This window comes from Colias philodice, chromosome 1 (assembly GCF_061535455.1).
Source record: "Colias philodice isolate Cphi_HAF_F1 chromosome 1, ilColPhil1 Martin Lab GWU primary, whole genome shotgun sequence".
Taxonomy (NCBI): Eukaryota; Metazoa; Arthropoda; class Insecta; order Lepidoptera; family Pieridae; genus Colias; species Colias philodice.
Window position 1 is genome coordinate 797,190 of NC_143086.1, and position 22,524 is coordinate 819,713.

Here is a 22,524-nt window from a genome sequence, read left to right on the forward strand (position 1 = left end):
TAATCAAAATCAGTCCACTCAGTCCAATGTTCTGGGGGACTGGAGATAAAAAATCCAGAAAATATTCGAGTTACCTCCTCCTTTTTTGAAAACTAACTCATTCCACCAGCCAGCAAAATCAAGAGCTTATGTGTTTTTCTGGTACACAAGCTACATTACTACCAAGTATATGATCAAAATCTGTCAAGTCGATTTCCTGTAACAGAGGAACATACAAACATACATCCATCCTCACAAACTTTCACATTTATATTTGTAACACTAAAAGGTTGTTTTGTTGGATTGTTGCTTGTTGGTTGGATTTTATTAAATATTTTTCTGACAGAAGCTATGCCATTCCTGCGTCTGCTTGTCTTGTAGACACTTGAAATGCATTGTGAAAAGTATTCTGCTGATATTTGGCGAAGTTCATACCAGAAATATAAATACGTCTGTCATATTCTAATACACCATTATAACATTATGGGTCAAACACATTTATAATACACCATTATAACATTATCACTACATGGTATTAACTTTAAAACAAAGTCCCTCTCTCTCTGTCCCTATGTCCATATAATATGTATATGCTTAAATCTTTAAAATTTGGCAACAGATTTTGATGCGGTTTTTTAATAGATAGAGTGATTCAAGAGGAAGCTTTTAGTACATAATTTAGTAGGTTTTAGACCTGTGTTTTAGACAAAGCGGGTAAAGCCGCGGGCTAAAAGCTAGTTGTAGATATAAATTCAGAATTATATTCTGTTACAGTATATAAATAGAACAGTGGAATTTGATTTACTATAATAATTAATTAGCGTGTCTATATTCATTGATGCAATATTCATTGATTAGCAAGGTTGAGCGCCCTGTGCGGAATTGGCAATTAATTTGAGATTTGTGGTCAGCCGTGTTTGGTTTATCTACTGTTGGTTTAGGAAGGGTTTTCTAGGTTTATTAAATTTGTATGTAATTTAACTAGGTGTACCCCGCGGTTTTACGAGCATTGTTCGCTCCTATTGGTCTTAGCGTGATGATATAATATAGCCCGGGCTATCTTACTATGAAATTTATTAGATTAATGCGTTCAAGCGTTAAGGCATCTTCTGGTAGAGATAACTGTACCTTATCACTGCGCAGTTATCTCTACCAAGCATCGACCACACAACCACTGTGGTCGATGCTACCAAGCAACTACATATTGGAACAACTTACCGCAGTCAAGACAGTAAGCTCTCCAAGCCACTCGTTGAGCAGAGCCTCCGGGTCCTCGCCCCCCGTGCCCGCAGCGGAGTCCTCGACCAGCGCCATCTGTGCCAAAAATATATCAACTAATGAAAAAACAGAGTAAGATCGAATGGAAAACAAGTTTATATCGCGCTGTGGATTCAAATCCCAACGCGAATGTGAAAATTATTAAATTAAAACTACTAAGAAATAATCATACCAAAAAATGTTGTTTGTAACATTGTACTCAATAAATTTTACGGAAGTATCAAAAATCGTTTTTTCAGGTACTTAAATGTATATTATCTCATAATTGTGACCAGCATTACTCAAAAGAAAACTTGAAAATTTTTATTCTAGTATATTATGCATTACCTCTGTTATTTAGCAAGAGAAAGAGTAACGCCCATCGGTGTCGAACTTTTACAACGCTTTTATTTATTCCAATCATAATAATTCTTTAAAATAACTGTATAATTTTTCACATCAAATATACAGGTTTCGGAGCAAATATGAAATGTAAACAACAAAACAAATATTGGAAAGCGAAAAAAATTTAAATTACATTACGCGCCAATTTTGTCACAAAGCGACAATACTTCATAATACAAGAACGAACAGCTTTTAATGTAATCTGTGGAAAAATCGACGCTTATTCGAATTACAAAAGAGCTATGACAAAAGGCATCGTAGACACAGATCTCGAAGACGCCCGAGTTAAAGGTTATAAGTGCGATGTAATGTCAGGCTATTTTGAGCCGTATATTTAAAAAATAAAGACAATTTGCGTTCGAATTTTAAAATGTTTCAGGCGTTGTCGCGTTATTTTTTGAACAGCGCCACGTGGACATTTATTGTGTAGCGTGCTAATGCAAAATGATCTTTAATTCTTTGGGTTAGGGGTTGAATTATGTTAAATTGATTTTAATGATAGCTTGTCACGTGCGTTATTTGAGTTTTGAAAACGTGGTAATTATTTTGAAGGCGTATTTGACCATATGCTCGTGAACGCCGAACGGAAATTAAGGAACACTATTATTAAGCTATTTGTCGTCCATTGTTGCTGCCGCGTTGGGATTTACGCATTCATTTGTACAAAATGTCCATAACGAGTTAATATGACGTTGAAGTTGTGACTTATTCGGTCTGTTTTTTAACAGACGTTCTTTATTACGTGTGTTAAAATGGAGAAGAATTAACATGATTTTATATTGTTATTTTTTTAATGGCGTCTATTCATAATTCTAGGTACATATGTGTTTTTACTAGCCACATAAAAACGACTCTATCAATATGATGTTTAAAACAAAAGTGTATGTTGGAAATGATATAATAAATAGAATTTGATTTCTAAAAAAACATTTTTGTGCGTGAAATTGATAATGCAGATTAAACTTTTCTTAAATAATACTTTACGCAAGATTGTTCACGAAAAAGTAATTTCTAAGCATTACGATAACTCTTTTATGTTTGTATCACGATATATAACGGCCCGCTAAACAAAAAGTGATAGTTATGAAATCCTGTTAACTTTTGTTGTGGATTATGAATAGTGTTTGTTAAAAATTACTGTTATGTAAGTTGGTTTTATGGTGTGGCTCTAGTCTCTACTCTATTATGTATTTTATGCTCAGAATACAGCTGTATTCTGAGATTTTATGTGAATTCTAGTTAAAAGTAAATTTTAATTACACTATTATTAAAATTCACGTACGTATTTGATTTCTTGTATAAATATTATCGCAAAAAATGTCAACTTTCATATATAGATTCATTCATATTACAACTTTCATATTACGTTTATAACACAATATCAATAAATAAATATATTTATGTTATTATAATAAACTAATCCAATCTCATTACCAACAAAGATTCATAATTCATAGCAAGATATTAACGTTTATTTGAAAACTGAATGCTTGCAATTTGCTAGCAGACAAGAACGCCGGAGACTCGTTAAGTGAACAGCGATCCGATTAAAGCCACTTCACACTAAAAGCGTGTAGACGCCGCGGCCGATAAAACGTCGTTACATTTACCAGTAGCGTGAAATAGTATTTGATTTTAAATGAAATGAACGGAATTATGTATTATACTGTCAGGTTTCTGTGAAATGTCTTATTGGCTGCTTAGAGCAGCGTGTATGGTATAGCGTGAAATAGTTGGAAATTGAAATTATTGTAAATGAAAAAAATTATTGTAAATGTTAGGTTTCTGTGAAATGTCTTACTGGCAACTGAATGCAACTGAATCGTTGGTAACTGAAATGATTGTAAATTAAAAAAAGAGGGAATTATGTACTTAGTTAGGGAGGGAATCAGGTCCTGAGACTGGCACTCATAATAATTAGTAGTTTAGAAGGAATTGATGGTAGAGCACAAATTACACCTTTATCTATTAAATCAACAAGTGCTTTGAAATACATATACAATATACATGGTCTGTGTTTTAACTTGATAATTATAATAATATTTTCATTTACATTATGTTTAGGTATGATTTTATAATTAAATTTGTCTATAAGTTTCTACACTTTTTTTATGAATTTGGGCTCTTCAGGCAAAAAAATAATTACCTTAAAATAGTTAATGTTAAGAATTAATTCTCAATCGGGATCAAGCAGTCTGTACAAGTAGGTGTGAGAAAATTTAAAAGTGTCTGCAGGTATGTTAGAACAAGAACGTGAAAAACTTAATACTCTCTAATGTGTGTCTCGACATTCTAAAGAGCGAAAAAAAGAAACGTGAAGTGTTACTAGCACTATTCGTCACTACATTCTACGTCATTATCTTAATACACGCCCTTTTTTCAAGGTGTTTCGCAGGAAATCTCCTGCTAATAATAGCACCTAGACATCGCCAAGGGTCTCTAGCTTTAGCTTTTTTCATATCTAGGCCATTATAGTGAAGCTAGCCTCAACGTCTCAACGTGTGACGGTTTAACTCGCGAACCACTCTCGTGTGAAGCACCCTTAGACCTCTTAACTTTTGTCCTTTGAATTTACAATTGTTTTCTTGGAATTCACTAGTATTCCTAGGTAATGAAGAGTTTAAGTTTTAACTTATGAATTAATAGCCGTATTATAATATTTTAATTACTTTAAGTAAGTGGAAAAGTTTCCTATTTCATATTTGAAAAGAAAAAAGCCGAAAGTGTTTACGTTTTTATATCGTTTTCTTTTACTAGATATAAAACTTTACTAGATATTCACTCGTGGCTTTGCTCGTTTGTTGATAGAACGCACGTGGCAGTAAAACGTAAATAAATCTACATCAAATCTACTCTTCCTATGTCCGTTCACATTAATTCCAATTAGAAATTATCCAACATAATGGTAACCAGTAATATTTCTCCTAATTTTCAAATTAGAATTGTCATATGCAAATTAAATACCAAATATATTAGAACTATTTTCCAATATGGCGTGGAATACGACTACACACATGCACACAAACACATGTTATACCTACACACACACACACACACACACATGCTCGTACCCGCATTTCCATCAATCAAGCATCAAACTACAATGAGCAGCCCACAGTGTAATGAATCTATTTATTATTGTGAAAGTTCAAATAAATTATAAACTGAGATGTTACCGATGCATCCAGTATGTATGGGATGTGATATATTATAATTTATGCAAGAGACGTCGCATTATATGCATATACTGGGCATACTAATTTGGAAGATCGTCACTTTGATACCGTGGTTGATGATGATGCGAAGCTCAAGGTTTCGATAAAAAAGCTCTGAAGCTTCTTTGATTCAGAGCTCGACTGATCCAGCAGGACTTACAGAGTGATATTATAGTCGTAAAGCTATGTATGTGAAATGCGCTCATACCCTTTGCTCTACATAAAACACATATGTAGGTAGGACTTCACTCTAATCTCTATAATATATAAGCTCCAGTATTTAAAATAGCCAAACATCGTATATAAAAAAAATGTATAATGCATATAAAGTAATTCATTCTATTCAACAAAGTAACAGAAAACACACACTTTTGTCTGCAAAACAGTTTAAAAATCGAAGCGTTTCCCCTCAAATTGACTCGAAAACAATGCTATTATGAAAAAATAAATTACCCAACCAATATTATAATTTCGCACAAAATAAACGGTTTTCGCTAAACGGTGCATAAAAACTTAAAACAGACGCCACAAGAGAAATAATACGAAAAATAACTTCCGATATTTTGTTAATTTTAAATTGCGGTATGAAAGTGGCAGATGTTCGTTTTGTGGCGAGGCGTGTTATAATTATGTGTGAGGTGATAAGGGTTCTTACACACGAGCGATTCTACCGCGGCGGTTTTCAGTTGTGATTTATATTATGTTTTTTTCTTTAATGGTTGACAATTTAATGTTTGTTATTGGACTGAGTTGAAACCTAAGTGGACATTTTTCTTAAATGATATACTTACTGAAGACTTTTGGAATTTTAAATATATTTTTTATTTATATGTATTAATCCTATCAAAATGAAAGGATTTTCTTTATTTTCTTACTTCTTTATAATGAAATAATATTAAAATATATTTCTTATCAGAACATTGTTACAGAAGAGCGGTACCCAATTTAAGTATTTGCAATTGAGGTAGTAAAATATATTTTAAAGTGTTAGCTATAGTAATTAAAAATGAATACGAGATTAGATACACAGTCTTGCTGCAATAGCGATTAGATTCAGATATATAAGGTTTGTAGAATAGTAGGTCGGATTAAATATATAAAACAACATTAGATCATATTAATTATAAACATGTAATGTCATACTTCCAATTTCAGTGGAAGCTTGATAAACAAGATAATCGTAGCATTATTATACTTAGGATTATCAATTGATTTTCGATACCTTACCGTGCATTTATATCAAATGAGCGAATTCTCATTCTAACCATTCTAACCCCACTATATGTTAAATTACTTTAGTGTAAACAGGCGTAGAGCATTCTTTCGTTGATCTTAGTGCTTTAGAAAAGATTCTATGCAATGTTTTAATACTGAACAACACTGAATACAAGTTTTCGTTTGCTCTATAAGATCACGTAAGAATGTTCTTACTCTAGCTCTTACTACGTTCGTTGGATGTAAATATACCATAAGACTTCGACAATCAATATCGCCAAATGTGTTGCTAAGCGTAAAACTCGGGCGGCTAGTAGCAATATAAATATCTACAACCAATATATGAAATATTTAATATTACAATATCGAAAAGTATTAAATTTTCAGCATTGTAAAGTTATTGAAATTCGCTTATTTAATACAGAGAGCTGTAGCAATATGGTTTACACAGTGGTTACAACCTTTACCAAACTGACACCTTTAAAACGCCGGTTTGAATCCTGCGTGAATGAGGTTTTTCAATTCATTTATAGTTAAAAATGTTAACGAATTACTTTTCTATAGTATACTTTTATATATATATATATATATATATATATATATATATATATATATATATATATAATATATTCCTTTTATTTTTTAATTGTGTTTAATCTCTAAATAAATATGATGAAACTTATTGTGTTTGACAGGATTTAAATCGCAAAAATGTTTTTTTAACTTCTAATAAATCTTATAAATCTATATGTATAAGCCAATGAATGTTTGTCTGAATGTACTTAATAGAATCATAAACTATGCATTTGATCATGTGATGATCTGCAGCAGTGTTGTGCCTGTGCCCACGAAGTTTTCTGAGTTGGTACGACCAATCTTCGACAGTTTACCACAGGTGAAGCCAGGTTGCACAGCTATTATATCTTAGTTAGCAGATAAATAAAACAATTATTAACCATTAAAGTGACATAACATAAATCTTAGAAGGATGTGAATGCAGCCAAGGTTTCTTGAATGTCAGCGACGTGATGTGGATCACGCAATCGTTGGAATTTACTCGGATTGACGCCATTTTGATTTGATGACGTCAGAGGGTCTAGGGCCTGGTGTAGGGCATAAAGCATATAGCCTAAGGCTAAGTGGGTATAAACTATAAACTATAAAGGGGGTTGTGCTTGTAGAAGTGCATTAAGAAAAGTTGTTGCAAAATGTGGCTATACGTTTTTTTTTGTCGAAAGGCTAATCTGTCGATAGTGGCAAGGCGACCAAACATAGCTAAGGTGCTATGTGTAAAAAAGAAGCAGTAGTTTCTGGTAATAAAGTCATATTGACATTAGCGCTAGGATCTCAGCAAATAACATAGGAATTCGAAATTATGTTCTCATATTATCGTTGTCTCTACTACAATCTCTACTCACGATTCACGATTGTATAATAGTCTTATCTTCTTTATTAAATTGGTTTATTCACAATTCACAATACACATACAGCCGTACAAATAAACGAGTTATAACATTTTATGCAAAGAATAAACTAAGAATAAGGAAAATTCATACAAATAAACACGAAATAAATGTAACCTAGTATAACTTCGTAATAAGTATTCATACTAATGCTATTCCGTCCTTATTACGGCTACCACCCTAGTATAAGTCTGACATAACCGAGTTATAACATATCTTTTAGTACATTGTGCTGTGTTTTACAAGTTTTAGAAGCAATTTTCAACCTAAATTTGAGATAATAGCAATGAGAGTAATACGAGAAGTAGAAAAAGTTGAGCAAATTAATAATTTCATTACGTACCTATTGAAATGGAAAATTTTGTATGAAATGTCAAAATATATGAAATTATGAAAAACCCTTTTGATATTTATAATGATATTTTATTTATTTACAACATGCGCCAAACCATACATACATAAAACTTATTTCTAAACTTATCACAATAATATACACTTTCGTTGAAAATATAAATCTTCTAAGCCTGGAGTTGTATGTTTTGAGTACCAGTTATTTGGCAACTCTCTATCTCAAAGTGGGTTTATCTTCTGTTCTCCAGATATTGGATAGCGTTATCTATCATTTGCTTGCATATTTAATGATATATTTAAATTATTTCCAATAAATAATATTTAAAAAATAAATAAACAGAACATCGTATGATGAAACTTCACAACAAATTCGACGAAGTCAAACGAGCGTCAGCAAAATGACAGCACTTGGACAGCACTTGGACAGCACCAAGGCTTAACCGTAGACAATTTCAATGTTTTTCACAGATGTTTTTCATAATTTTGTGAATGAATTGCGACGTTGCCGCTTCGCGCCAATTGCATAGCGTGAGCATAGTTACATCGACGTTATTTCAAATTTATTTGTAAGAAATTATGACATCCTTATTCTTTATTTATTCTTATCATATCTATGCATTGCATAAGGTTTGAATAAGCAAGTTTTTATTTGTACGGCTGATAGAATTAAAAAGAAAACAATTTATTTAATACTCGAACTCCTCAAATGTAAGTTAAAAGATTTTAAACATAAAACTTACAACGCTAAGCGGCTTACATGTTGATTCTCGAGAAAGTCTTCAACAGAGAATCAATTGAATAAAATCCTAAAATACGAACTTGTAAGAAGCTTTCTGCAAATATTGTACAAAATAAACTGAAAACACCTGTCTTGAAACAGTTTAAATTATAACTTTATTTATTGTAAAGGAAAACCTCTTAAAGTTCCAGTCGAAATAACTTAGACAAATACACAGAAAAGCAAAAATAATAAGATTTTTTTAACCATTCATTTGTGTAACCCTGGAATATTAAATATTAAAAATAATAAAACATATTCACCTCTGAACCTTCTTTACGTGATTTATTTAAAATTTACCACACAAAAAATGTGTTATCTAGCCTTGAAGAAATTATATTCTTAACTTTTATATACATAAATCAACGTATAATATATTCAAATGATATAACTAGTGTAGGTGTGCATGATTTCCAGTTAATTTGTATGATAATAAAAACAAACAGCTAATAAACGCTGACGTGATGCTGTGACTCATTATGTACTAATCCTAATGTTTGACACAATTATAGATATGTTTTATCATGAGCTCTTATGGGAGACAATAGAATAAATCATACTGAGTAATACATAATGTATATTATTTTAATATACTGTGTCTTATCTATACTAGAAATAAATTTCATTGCAGGGTCTGTCTGTATTGTATCAAAAATTGTTGCTGTAATGTATACGAAATTATGTATTGTAAACAACACATTTTAACAAGGTAGTATGTATTGTAAATAAAACACTTCAGTAATTATTAACAATTTCAATAGTCTATCGCTTTATTTCTGCTAATCTATGATATGACTAAACCGATTTTGACGGTATTTATTCTGGTTAACGGACGGAAAATCAGTTACGATTGATGCGTTTTTGTACGCCTGGTCAACTGATTATAGGCTTTTTATTCAATTGGTTTCTCGCTTTCCACTTTAAAGACGAATGAATAGATCAATACTTATTATAAAAAAAAAATCTTTATTGACAAGAGTTTTACATTTTGAAATACTGAAGTCTCTGACTCCCAAACTAGGTAAAAACCTTTTTTTTTATTAGTTATTACGTACATTATTTGCTAAGCTTAACCACTGAACTGTCTATTGGAAAGTTTTTCATTGTAATTCAACACAATATTCATATTCAAAAGACAGTACACTATTTTAAAATTAAAATTTAAAGTGACAATGGTTTAGCAAATGATTTATCCACCATTATCCCATCCCAGTCTCTCAACGCGAGAATTAACTCGTATTTGGACTTAAATTCCTAAACCGGGATAATAGCATTACTGTTAGCGGCCAGTCAACGAGATATCTAAATATACTAAGTATTTAGGTATTTAGGGTTGATGATAGGGACGCTAATATTATTAACCAGCTAATCGTCCTTGTTTAGGAGTGAAATCTGTGGTTGTAGTTTGAAAATTGAGTTGAATATGTTAGGAGGAAGTGAATTACTCCTAAATTAAGGTTTGAAATGTTTTCGTGTAATGGATATTGTGAAGTAACTTGTTGTTAGTTGATTTAGTAATAGGTATTGGAATCTATAATTACAAAAGGAAAAGCGAGCTTAAAGCTTAAATGGTAGAGTTTATATTATTGCTCTTCTCTTGTTTTGTATCCTATTTTAATACAATTAGTAGAAGCATTTTTAAATCTTGAACTTCTTAACTAGTTGTCATATAAATGACCTATGACCGGCGTTTTATATGAAGCGCGGAAGTTTAGGATAAATTTATTTTAAAAATCTGTATTTGAATTGAATTGGAAAATTATAATTTGTAATAATAGTAGGAAATCCTTAGACGGTTTCTTATTTGATTGATAAAAATGTTATTTTGTACCGAAACGTCTTATTTAAAATTTCCAGGTATCAAATAAAAAAGCTCTTACCTTGTTTAACCTAACTCTTACACTTCACACCCATTATTCCACAATAAATCACAAAAAAATCACAAAACACACTTTAACTATTGTCAAAAAAGCGTCCGCAATTTCTTTAATCACGTTTTTCACAAGGCTATATTACACTTCAATAACAGATATTAATAGAAATTATTTTCTCTATTATCTATATATCTATTCGATATATAGGTATGACCAGACCGGTAAGTCACCACCGTTCTATGACGCGGCCGGCGGCGGAATGGCTTCGTGACGTAGTGAGATAACATCGTGTGGAGATGATTCATCTAATGATATTAGAATCGCAGAATCTGACGAGGTATATAGTCCTTTTTAATCGTTTATATTAGCTTCACCTGTATGTTTGTAACCTACTCCTTTATATATTGATCCTCTTTAAAATAATAGAGTATAGTCATTTTTAACACGCTTATATTAGCTTCACCTGTATGTTTTTAACTGACTCCTTTAGACTCGATTTTGACCAACTGTCGGGTTTAATTCATTTTTTGTACACTTAACACGGATCGGTGTCAATACAATAATTCCCCGAGGTTATCAATAGGGTACAGGTGGTAGTGAGAAGAGTTTCCTTTATTCAATCATATGATAGTGTTATAGTAACGTAGCATGAAAGGGAATACGCTGCAAGGAATACAGCTTCGCATAAAGTTATTGATAATAATGTGATCCTTAAACATCTATTTATTAAATAAGACTTCTTATAAAAGCACTTTTGAACTTCGGAAAGCAGTAGCTTCAGCCCGCTACTCTTTTACAGTATATCAGTCCTAAGTTTTACATTTTTTATCTAATTCGTGCTTTTACCTGTCTCTACTTAAATCTAGATCTTACATGATTGAATCCCCATTGATTCTGATAACATACTAATATTATAAATGCGAAAGTAACTCTGTCTGTCTGTCTGTTACTCAATCACGCCTTAACTACTGAACCAATTTGCATGAAATTTGGTATAGAGATATTTTGATACCCGAGAAAGGACATAGGGTAGGTTTTATCCCGGAAATCCCACGGGAACGGGAACTATGCGGGTTTTTCTTTGACTGCGCGGGCGATGCCGCGGGTGGAAAGCTAGTGACATATAATTTCTGAAATATACACAATCTAATACCAACATTATGATCCTATTCAACCTGTAATTGAAATTTGAATTCACATGACGTCGTCTATCTAGATCTAGTCATTGAAGGCAGGGTCCCTTGATTGCTCTGTTTCATTACGCATGCATTGTGACGTCACATCATGGATGTGGAGCATTGACTCAGTGGTGGTAGAAATAGTTTACGTGGTTTTGAAGTATGTATGTGGGCATTTTTAGGACTGGGCTTATGTTTATATGGGTATAAAACTATCAACAATGAAACTGTTTCAATTGTTGTGTGGACTGTGTTTTTCTGGTGTCAATTTTTTGTATTGTACACTCAATAATATGATGTATGTAATAAAAATTGGTTGTAAGTTTATTAAATAATAATAACTTATAAGTATGTTTATAAAATGCCTTTCCATACCACAATTAATGATAACCGTTTGTAATGTTATCATAAGAAAAATAACCGATTCAAACGTAACGAAAGCGTGCGTTTTTATTTCCCCTCTTGTGAAACAAGCCATCGAGTTCCGGTCTCTAATAATTAAATTAAAAACTAATTTACTCCTCACTTGGCCCGATAATTGACAAAAGCAATTATTTTTTACTTGCCTATTTGTATTCATTGTGAACAAAGAGTTTGTTGCACAGACTGAAAATCAGCGCTGCACGCTGAAGCTTTTAACAGCGTAACTAAATAACCATATTTATATGTTCCCAATAATTGTGTTAGTTTTCAGACAGACGGCAATTGCATTATGTTATTTTTTGGTATAGGTGTCCCGTAGTATCGCTTTGTATGGAATGCTATGACAGACACCAACATGATTCATTATTTATTATTAAACAGGAAATATTTTAGAGCTTGTATGTTTATTTATTCAAATTTATAATACAACCCTTTGACTATTTTTGTATGATATGAAGTAAGTGTTCGAAGTAATTTTTCTCTCATCAATTTTATTTGTAAAACCTAATAAAAAGAAAACAAATATATTAATACGTTTTCGCCACATAACCGCTTAATAATTTTAAATAAATAATGATTCACGAACCTATGGAACACAGAAGGTTTCGGGCAACGATTATCACGGATATTTATCACGGACAAATTTTGGAAGGTATAAAATAATTGTCAGATCTGAAACGGCTCGCGCGGGATCACAGACCGTACGTTTAGTAAAAAAATAGATAACTAGATAATGTTCGTTGCACCGGCTATCCTAGTATCCCATAATTATCTCAGGTTAACCGTGAGCCAATCAATACGCTTACCCGGGTATCCGGCATTCCAGCTTACCCGGGCAACATAACCGGGTTATTAGCTTGTTATAACTGCCGAGATGGGGTGGAATGTTTAATTTCCGACGGCACGGGTGTTCGTTGGAGAAACTTCTGGAAAAATCTATCTATGCACTTTTGTGCTTACAAAAGCAATTGCATTGCATTGCATTGCATGTTTCAAAATGTAATGTTGTTCTACCGGCTGTATTGATTGTGTGTGTCTTGTTATCGCCTGATAACGTTCCCCTTTAAATGGTAATCCCCTAATATAATCACACCTTTTGTTTAACTAGAACTAAATTTAACTTTATTAAATCACTACATAGTCTACTACTATAAACAAAGTCGCTTTCTCCTGTCCCTATGTCCCTATGTATGCATAAATCTTTGAAGTGACGCAACGGATTTTGATGCGGTTTTTTTAATAGATAGAGTGATTCAAGGGGAAGGTTTTAGTATATAATTTATTAGGTTTAAGACAATGCGTGCAAAGCCGCGGGCGGAAAGCTAGTATTTAATAAATTATGCCCATGTATAATGTACTTCTCTTTCGTGTTGAATATATTCTATTTTGGTTTGTTAGTTTATATTCAAAAGTTAAATGCATATAAAAAAGCGTAACTACGCGCATTCCCCGAACTTTAGTTCAGAAACTGCATTAAGAGCCGTTTAGAAATACGCTACACACTTCCGCTGCACAAAAATAGCGATTGTAATGTTTACTTGAACGTCTTTTAACGACGGTTTACCGAATTTAACTTTCTTAAATTGAAAAACTGAAATTATTTAAAGAGAGTTCGATAGGAATGTCGAAGTAGGTATAAAACTTTAACTTAAGAGTATTAAAAGCATTTTAAAATCAGAGTATTTCTAAATAGTTAAACTTTACGAGTCATTTTTATCCTACCTTTTGCAGGTGTATTCATCTATACTAATATTATAAAGAGGAAAGGTTTGTATGTATGTATGTATGTATGGTTTTCACGCATAAACTACTGGACCGATTTTGATGAAATTTGACACAGATAATCTTTAGACCCTGAGAAAGAACATAGGCTACCTTTTATTGCGAAATATGTACCACGGGCGAAGCCGGGGCGGACCGCTAGTTCTTAATATATAATATTTTATATTCATAAAAATGTTTTCATCAGTTTTTGAACCTAATTGTTTTTTTTCCTCACTCGTAGCTATTAGTAATTTCCTTTTATAATATTAGTAGGTACCTATATCAGTTTTTTGCTACAAGATTCTTTTATGAAATAATTGACCTTTTAAAATAAATACTGTTTGAAGAAAAGAAATAAATAAGAACGACGAGGCAGAGGCGAAATGAAATTATTTCGAGCAATGTTTCCGTTTCGCAAACATTTTGTGTGCAGAAATAGGAATTGGATTTACTTTATTTATCGAGTTATTGAATTGGAATAAATAAATCTCAAACGTAGATTCATTATAATAATTATTGATGCTTTCGTTATGATTCTGAAATGGTAGGTACCTACATGTATAAATTATTTATTTCTTTCTTGTAATTTAATTTATTATACGTTCCTATTATTTGCAGGTAATGCAAGCAAATAAACACATTTTTACCTGTGTTAATCTTTGGTACTGAAAAAATTACGAATAACAAAAAAAACGAACGAATCAGGGCTTGATATTAAATTATGTACCTTGATTATTTAAATGCTTTTTGGAAGGAAGGTTAGTTGATTGTATAAATGTTGAGTTTCAGGTGATTTGATAAATCTACATCTAAAATATTCATATTAATTACAAAACGATTAATCTAAAAATAATCGTTACCTTCTATCGTGCTGTGCTAAATTTGATGTAATAATACATAATTATAAACCACAATGAGCACTTGAAACAAAACCGGATGTAATTATTATGAGATAACCATTTGATAAAAACAGATCATTATATTATTTGAAAGAACCAATTTGTTGTCTGTCTGTCTGTGACATTTAATAAACATTAGGCTATATTTATATAAGCCTACTGCTCAGGTACAAAATGTTTATTATTATAAAAGCTTCATGCTATATAAATTGACTTCATGGATCCCTAATTAGATAGTCAATTTTTATTTATTTGCCAATATAAATCCATTCCATATTTACCGTATTGACATTAATATTTGCATTTCCACCGGCGATTACTATATTAGCTCCTCTTGCCGCTACTACAGGCAGGCAATTAATTAGTGCACTCAAATGTCTGTCCCATTTAAACGCTTTACATACCGAACGGCGAAACAGAAATCAATGTAACATCAAAACCAGTCGGCTCCCGCGAGCCTCGGTATTATAATATTGACAAAAGCGCCCGTTAACCAATATGAAATTCCTGACGAAATTGATCACACATTTCAAATTGCCAGGGTCGGTGGTAGGGCGCCGGTTGGGACGCCAAATTTTATCGGGCGCCGCGGTATGGGTGCTGTGAAATTTCTGTTAAAATTGATCACGCATTTAATTAATAGACGGGGCGAGTGTTAGAGTGGCGGCTGCGGTATCACACGTGGGTGTTTCGAGCTTTGGCTGACATGAAATTATGTCGAAATTAAAATGGATCAAACGTTTGAAATAGCCAGGGCCGGCGTTTGGATAATAACTGATTTGCATACTGGGAAATAATACTTTATGGGGTTAAAAGTTAAAACGTAAGTCACTACGGAAAACTAGTTCAAAACATACAATTTTTTTTTATATTTTTATAAAATTTGTTACGATAATAAACTTAAGGTTGTACAGAATAAGGCCGACTAGTTTGTATTAGAATACATGCATTATATATTTTACACTGGTATAGCTGTAGACGCGGTAAATGAATGGGAAACGCGCATTCGTTCTGAATAGTGAACAGGCCACTTAACAGGATCATTATAACGTTGCGTACGAAGTATGAAGTGAAAGTACGTGCACTACGCTGGATCTAGGTATACGTTCATAGTAAAAGTTTTTTGCGTATTAGCTTTTAATACTCGCCCTATCGTATTTGTAAAGGGGTAAAATTCAATATAGTTACTACAGAACCGTAATTTTTTTGAGTTGAAAGATGTAAGTGGAAACATATTGGTTTAGTAAAGAATTAGAAATAGATTTTTATCTCTTTGGTCATTCTCACTTTCACTGGTATAAACTTATCTACTGACCTTACTGTAAAATCTAAGACTTGACAATTGTATCCACTACTTTCTATTCCCCATCTACCAATGAACAGACAAACAAAATTGATTTCTAATTGTAATACCCTGCGTTCCCAGTGGGTTCGTGCCCCATGCATGCATGCACCATGCACGCCCGAAGTCGTGCCTGTGCATATATTATGGTCGGCGTCGTTTGTGCGATATGCCCTGACGATATGAGGTATAGCCTAAACATGTTATGTCTAGGTTTCACAGGACATGTTTTGGTTTTTGGGACAATGGAATATTTTTTAGAATTGTAATATGAGTTGGTTTAAATTTGGGGGCAATTCTTACATTCGTTACGTGTACTGTACAAATCATTGCAATAAATAATAATAAATAAATAAATAAATATTATAGGACATTATTACACAAATCGACCTAGTCCCACAGTAAGCTCAATTAAGGCTTGTGTTGTGGGTACTAGGCGACGATAAATATAATATTTAATAAATATATATATAGATAATAACACCCAGACCCAAGAACAAATAATTGAGTCACACAAATATTTGCCCTGACCGGGGATCGAACCCGGGACAATACCGATAAATTCTGTAGTAAAAAACTTAGCACCTCTTAATTAGTGAATTAAATTAAAACGTTTAAACATTATCTCAAGCCTGATTAAAACGCGAAATGATTCCAAATTAATTGATAAACCCATCGCGAAATCAAATTAAAGAGGCACAATTTGTATCGTATCGAGGCATAATTAGATTACTTTTATACGTGGTCGTTTAATCAGGCTTGTAAAAGCACACGTAATGGCATGTGGTATTTATCCATTATATTACATTGAATTTGTGGTAAAAATCCATATTGTTTATAATTAAGTGTTTATTATTATTGAGTTCGATGAACTTTTGATAAGAGGTTGTGTTGTGTTTTATAGATATGTATTTATCTACTGGTCCTATTTGTCTCGTCTTGGATTATATAAATACTAGCTGTCCGCCCCCGCTTCGCCCGTGGTACATATTTCGCAATAAAAAGTAGCCTATGTCCTTTCTCGGGTATCAAAATATCTCCATACCAAATTTCATGCAAATTGGTCCAGTAGTTTAGGCGTGATTGAGTAACAGACAGACAGACAGAGTTACTTTCGCATTTATAATATTAGTATGGAAACTCAGACCAATAAAAAAGTACTTTTTTATTGGTCTGAGTATGGAAAGTATGGATTTTTCAATGCAATGAAATATGTTGTCTGCAAATATGGAAAATGTTTAAAACACTTTTCGAATAAAGTTCCGAACTACTAAATATCTGTCATTGTAAATAATATCTATAAAGATTTATTATGCAGGATTTCATGAACATAAATAATCATATACTTAAATAAATACCAAATTTTATTTTAGGAAAATAAAGATCTCTATTAAAATCATAATCTACTAGAAAAAATGCAGTTTAGAGAAAGGATCATTATTTTGACGAGGCGATGCGTTAATTCCGAAATTCCGTAAGATGGCGCTGAAGTGCGTTTAGTTGAAAAAACTTGGCGAATTCTTTTTTAACTTATCCTCATTTTTTTTTCATTACAATAAGAATTCCTATTTAAATATTCAACAATTTAATAAAACCTTAAATATGAATTGTCAATAATAATGATCATCAGGAAAAAAAATCCACAAAGTTTATGACACCAACTTTTGTTAAATGATGATAATATGTATGAAAAATACACAAAATACACGACTACATCAACGTTGACAAATATTTACGTAACCATAAAAAATAAATGATTTACAAGTAAAGCTGCGATACAGTTGATTAAAAGTTAAAACATGCCATTAAGTTTTTGCGTGACTTGCAACTTATGTCAGAGATTCAATTAACTTGCCAAAAAGCACTAACCTATTGACATATTTACGATACGTTGAATTAAACTAGCTGCTCGCCCCGGCTTCGTCTGAGTACAAATTATAGAAAGTAATAATTTCTTCTAATTTGATTTAATAGACCCACATCCCTATATTGTAGTAAAGTCCCCTAGTTTATTTTTCTATTTCTTTTACTTCCTAAAATTTCTTTATTTCGGATTTTGAAAATGACGACAAAAAGGTTTCATATTTTCTAGGGTCCCTTATTTTCTTTTAGATAAGGAATAGTGAAGATTCATCAATATCGATTAAACATGACTTAAAATATAAATACTAATACATTATATTAAAAAGTTAGTTGTTGTATTTATGTTATCTTTACCTATATCTTTTTATTTTGATCGCTTCTTAAAGCTTAAAGTTTCAAAGTTCGACGGTACCGATAATATAATGACCTGACAATGTTGTTACAGAATGCCTAATTGTAGCAAAATACATTAAAATTACGAAACGAACATGTTCTTTTAAATTAAATGGAAAAATTAATTACAATTTTATATCAATAAGCAGTTATTATAGAAAATGTATCTAAATGAAAGCAAGTAATTCTTTTAATGAAATCATTATTAAACAGTTTATAATATAAAATTCATTAACTAAGTGCAATTAATTGATACATATATACATACATATTTACTTCTTTCAATAATACTACAGATAGTATAACACTATAACGCAGTACGAAAGTGTCAGTTTTTGCTCAACTATTTGTAATTAACTTTCATTCACTACACGGACAGTGTTTAAAATTATGTTCATAGAAATCAATTGTACGCAAAACAAAATTCAGCCATAACGAAGCTTATATATGTAGTTAGAAATAATTGTTGGCATTCCAGGTTGAGTTACATTACGCAGAATCACGGTCTGAGGAAAGTGGCTGTTATAGATAAGTAATAAATAATAAATTATGCTTACACGAGGATCTACTTTCAAAGATTAGTATAGTTATGGCTAAACTATAAAATAGAACATTTCGGATATGACCATGTATTCATTCGTCACTTTTTTCGAAGAAGATTCGAAACTATCCTATTAATAAATAATTGAAGTTACAAAATATCACATCGCCATTATTAGAGGTATATTATAGACAGACTTCTTTCTAGTTTCTATAGTATATCTCGGTATCAAGATATAAATTCATATAATATATTTATTGTTTGACGATAGGCATATTAGTTGTGCATTATAAATTCATCACGAGCGAACTGACACATCGGTACGTGATCACGCTCGCTGAATTTAAGTGTTTGAAATAATATCTGTATTTTCAAATGAATCAGTCTTTTAAAATAGTTTCATATATAATTGGTAATGTGCTAAACGCGTTGCACAATTCCAATAACATGCTGTTGCATTTTGAAGTGCAAAAGAAACGCGTGCTCACAATAATTGGAAGATAAATCGTCAAAGGGCCGACTACACGATGTAATGGTTGTTTAATTGGTCGGAATGTGCTGTAATAAGACAAGCTTTGAGTTTCAGTAATAAAGCCGCGTCTATACTGAACCACGATGCAGAAAGTAGACAGGTCAAAATAAAAGGAGTGATAACAAAGCGATCCTACTTAGATATGGAAACCCTTAACGAAGAGCATAAATCGCATACTTTAAAGTATCGTTTAGATTACTCGCATTATGTACTGTATTTATCCGTTTATATTTACTTGTAAATATTTTTAACTTGGTGTGGTAAATTTAATTGTAAAATAAATTAGCAATTAGTTTTAATTGTCAGACTAAGCACCCATAAAATTCAATTGAATTGGCCGACTTAAGGAAGTTAGTGTAAATGAGTTTTCTCTAAATATTCTTCACTAGGTCAGCCCCACGGTTTTACTCGCATTGCTCCGCTCTTTTTGGTCTTAGCATGATGATATTATATAGCTTATAATGTAACAACCTGTTAGTTCTATTCATGCAAAATTTCAAGTATATTCCTTCCTCCTTATACAGTTCAGTATTTTTTGTAATATTAGTATAGATAAGGAAGGTACAGTAATTACAATCCTCAGAGATGTATACCTGTCGGTCATGGCTATTTTCCTCTCCGGGAGTGTCAGATTTCTGTCCCCTCGGACTTTGTGAAGCAACGGTACTCTACAGCCAGCAATTAACATAAATTAATTTGTGTAAATATGACGTGTGAATATGAGCCGTGTAATGTAAAAATATCTGTCTTTTCAGTAAGTTGCAAATGAATTACGTATTTGGAGGATGATTTTCATTTATAATTCAAACCTATATGATAATTAATAAAATGCTATTCATATTTCTTATAGTCATTTGGCTAGGATTCGAAAAAAATATTGTGATGCTTTATATATATATATATATATTTATGCTTTTTTTATATTCAGAAACTTTATAATTTATTAACACTAGGTGGTATAAATTACTGCAAAAATTATTGATCTGGTCCCTGAATAATATAACCTACTTTCTTTATGATTAAATGTTTATTGTAACTTGTAACAATTATTGATATGATAAAAGTATGTACGTATCACTAGACACGATTAAAAATAAATAATTTTTAGGTCAAATCTTTAGCCCCCTCAGACGTGAGGTGTGAAGTGACATTTTCACACTTTATTATCACGTTTTGTGAAGGGTCCAATACCTCACCCTTTCCCGACCCTGTAATTAAACATGGATTAAAAACTTCCTTTATAACTGAATAATACCCGAAAGTTATTGTATTTATTGAGATTATCTAAGTAAACAGTATGGAACTTTGTTTCTTGTTGTAAGACGATGAAAAAAATGAACTTATATTATTATATAAAGTAGTATATTCAAATAATATTTTGGTCTCTATCATTTGAAAAATGAAACCTTAATAAAATGTATATTAAAATAAATACATTTCTATATTTCTAACAAAAAAGATGCAATGAAGACTACAACAACAATGAAAATAAGTAAATAACTGTAAACCGAATCAACATACGACTTAAATAGGGAAAACTGCATTCAAATTGATTCATTAGTATTTGAGCTACAGTTTATCCACATACGTTTATTTTATAATACCCCTAGTTCTGAAGGAAAATTAAAAAAGGTATCCAAAAATGTAATAACCTCGTTCGTCTGAAATCTCTTTACGTCATTTGACGTTTAGTACACTACTAAGTAGAGCTAAGTTAGTGCTTAGCCAGACTAACTTATGCAAGTTGCTTGAAAGCGACTCGCTTATTGTTGATATTAGTCTGAGTTATGAGCTAAGCGGATTATTTTTATTTTAACATGTTTGTCTGTTTTTGCCTCCGGTATTGTTGGAAAAATACCTTTGTGGTTTTGCTCGCGGATGTCTCGCAATTGGATTAAATATTAATATATTTATACCTATAGGAGAGATTAGTTTTTTCATTTGTTTACAATAGTGGATAAAAATATTTTTAATAGTAGCTCGGTCTGGCTGTACAAGTGTGCATGGGTAAAAGATTGAAGCCTAGTAATCTAGTTTTTTTTTATAAAATGACTATTTTACATTTAATATTATGGGTAAAAGTCTAATATAAAATATATAATAATCTAATCAATATTTACCACCAAGTTAAAATTATAAAATAAAACTTCTAAGAAAATCTATTGATAACAAGAAAATTTAACCCTTGACAGAACTTCCGATACAGAAAATCTAAAGTTAAAAGACCAAGCCTGTCCATCAACACGTTCTTATAAAAAAAGTTAACACATCAAGTGTGCGGTTAAAAGTTATATGGTAAAAACCAAAGCAGGGTAAAAGGGGCCCGCAGAAATCGGCGTTTTATTTGTTCGGGGGGCGGGGGGGAACGGGAAGGGTATTGATCGAGCCTGCAACATCTGACAATGCAACGTGCTTCTATGCTAAATCTTATTAAAGGGTTAATCCATGGTGCAAATTGTATTTTGTTAAGGTCATGGCCCATGGGTATTATGTGAAGCGTGGACGGGTTAAATTTTATTTTTGTTTTGTTTTCAAGGTTTGTAGGAAAGTTGGATTGTTTTGTGTTTCGCTTTTATTATAGGCTATATTATGCAGGTAAGGAAATGTAGGAAGAAATGTTGTTTTTGAAGCTAAAAGGTTTTAACTGCTTTAATATTTTACGCTTATTCGGGTATTGTCCGAATATTTGGGCATTGGAGGGTTAAAATTTTAAAATTTCATATTGCTAATAGCTTAAATGAAGATAACGGGCTTTATTAATTATTATAAGGTAGATTAAAAAAAATGTTATATTTTTTTACCTTTAAGTCCATTTTAATTACGATAAAAATGTATATCGGATAATGATGGCTTTCGTTCCTTTTATTTTTTTTTTAAGTTTTTTGTTTTAATTAATATTAAACCCTTTTATTAATATCAATAAGTAAAACAAAAACATAATACGAATTTTATATAACGATAGTAATAAATTAATAAAGTAACCTTTTATGACCAAGTTAAAATATTACCTTTTCAATCGTTTGATATTCCATTTAGTGGGAGCTGTCAAAAT

At 31.7% G+C, this 22,524-nt stretch overlaps 1 protein-coding gene across 1 annotated transcript in view; it reads right to left on the reverse strand.

Moving 5' to 3' along the window:
• Positions 1-22,524, reverse strand: part of pico (ras-associated and pleckstrin homology domains-containing protein pico) — a 133,490-nt gene that overhangs the window by 32,564 nt on the left and 78,402 nt on the right. The window contains exon 3 of the mRNA XM_089695743.1: positions 1,198-1,293. Within this exon, the coding sequence (XP_089551869.1) occupies positions 1,198-1,293 (96 nt within the window). The remainder of the gene's footprint in view (positions 1-1,197; positions 1,294-22,524) is intronic.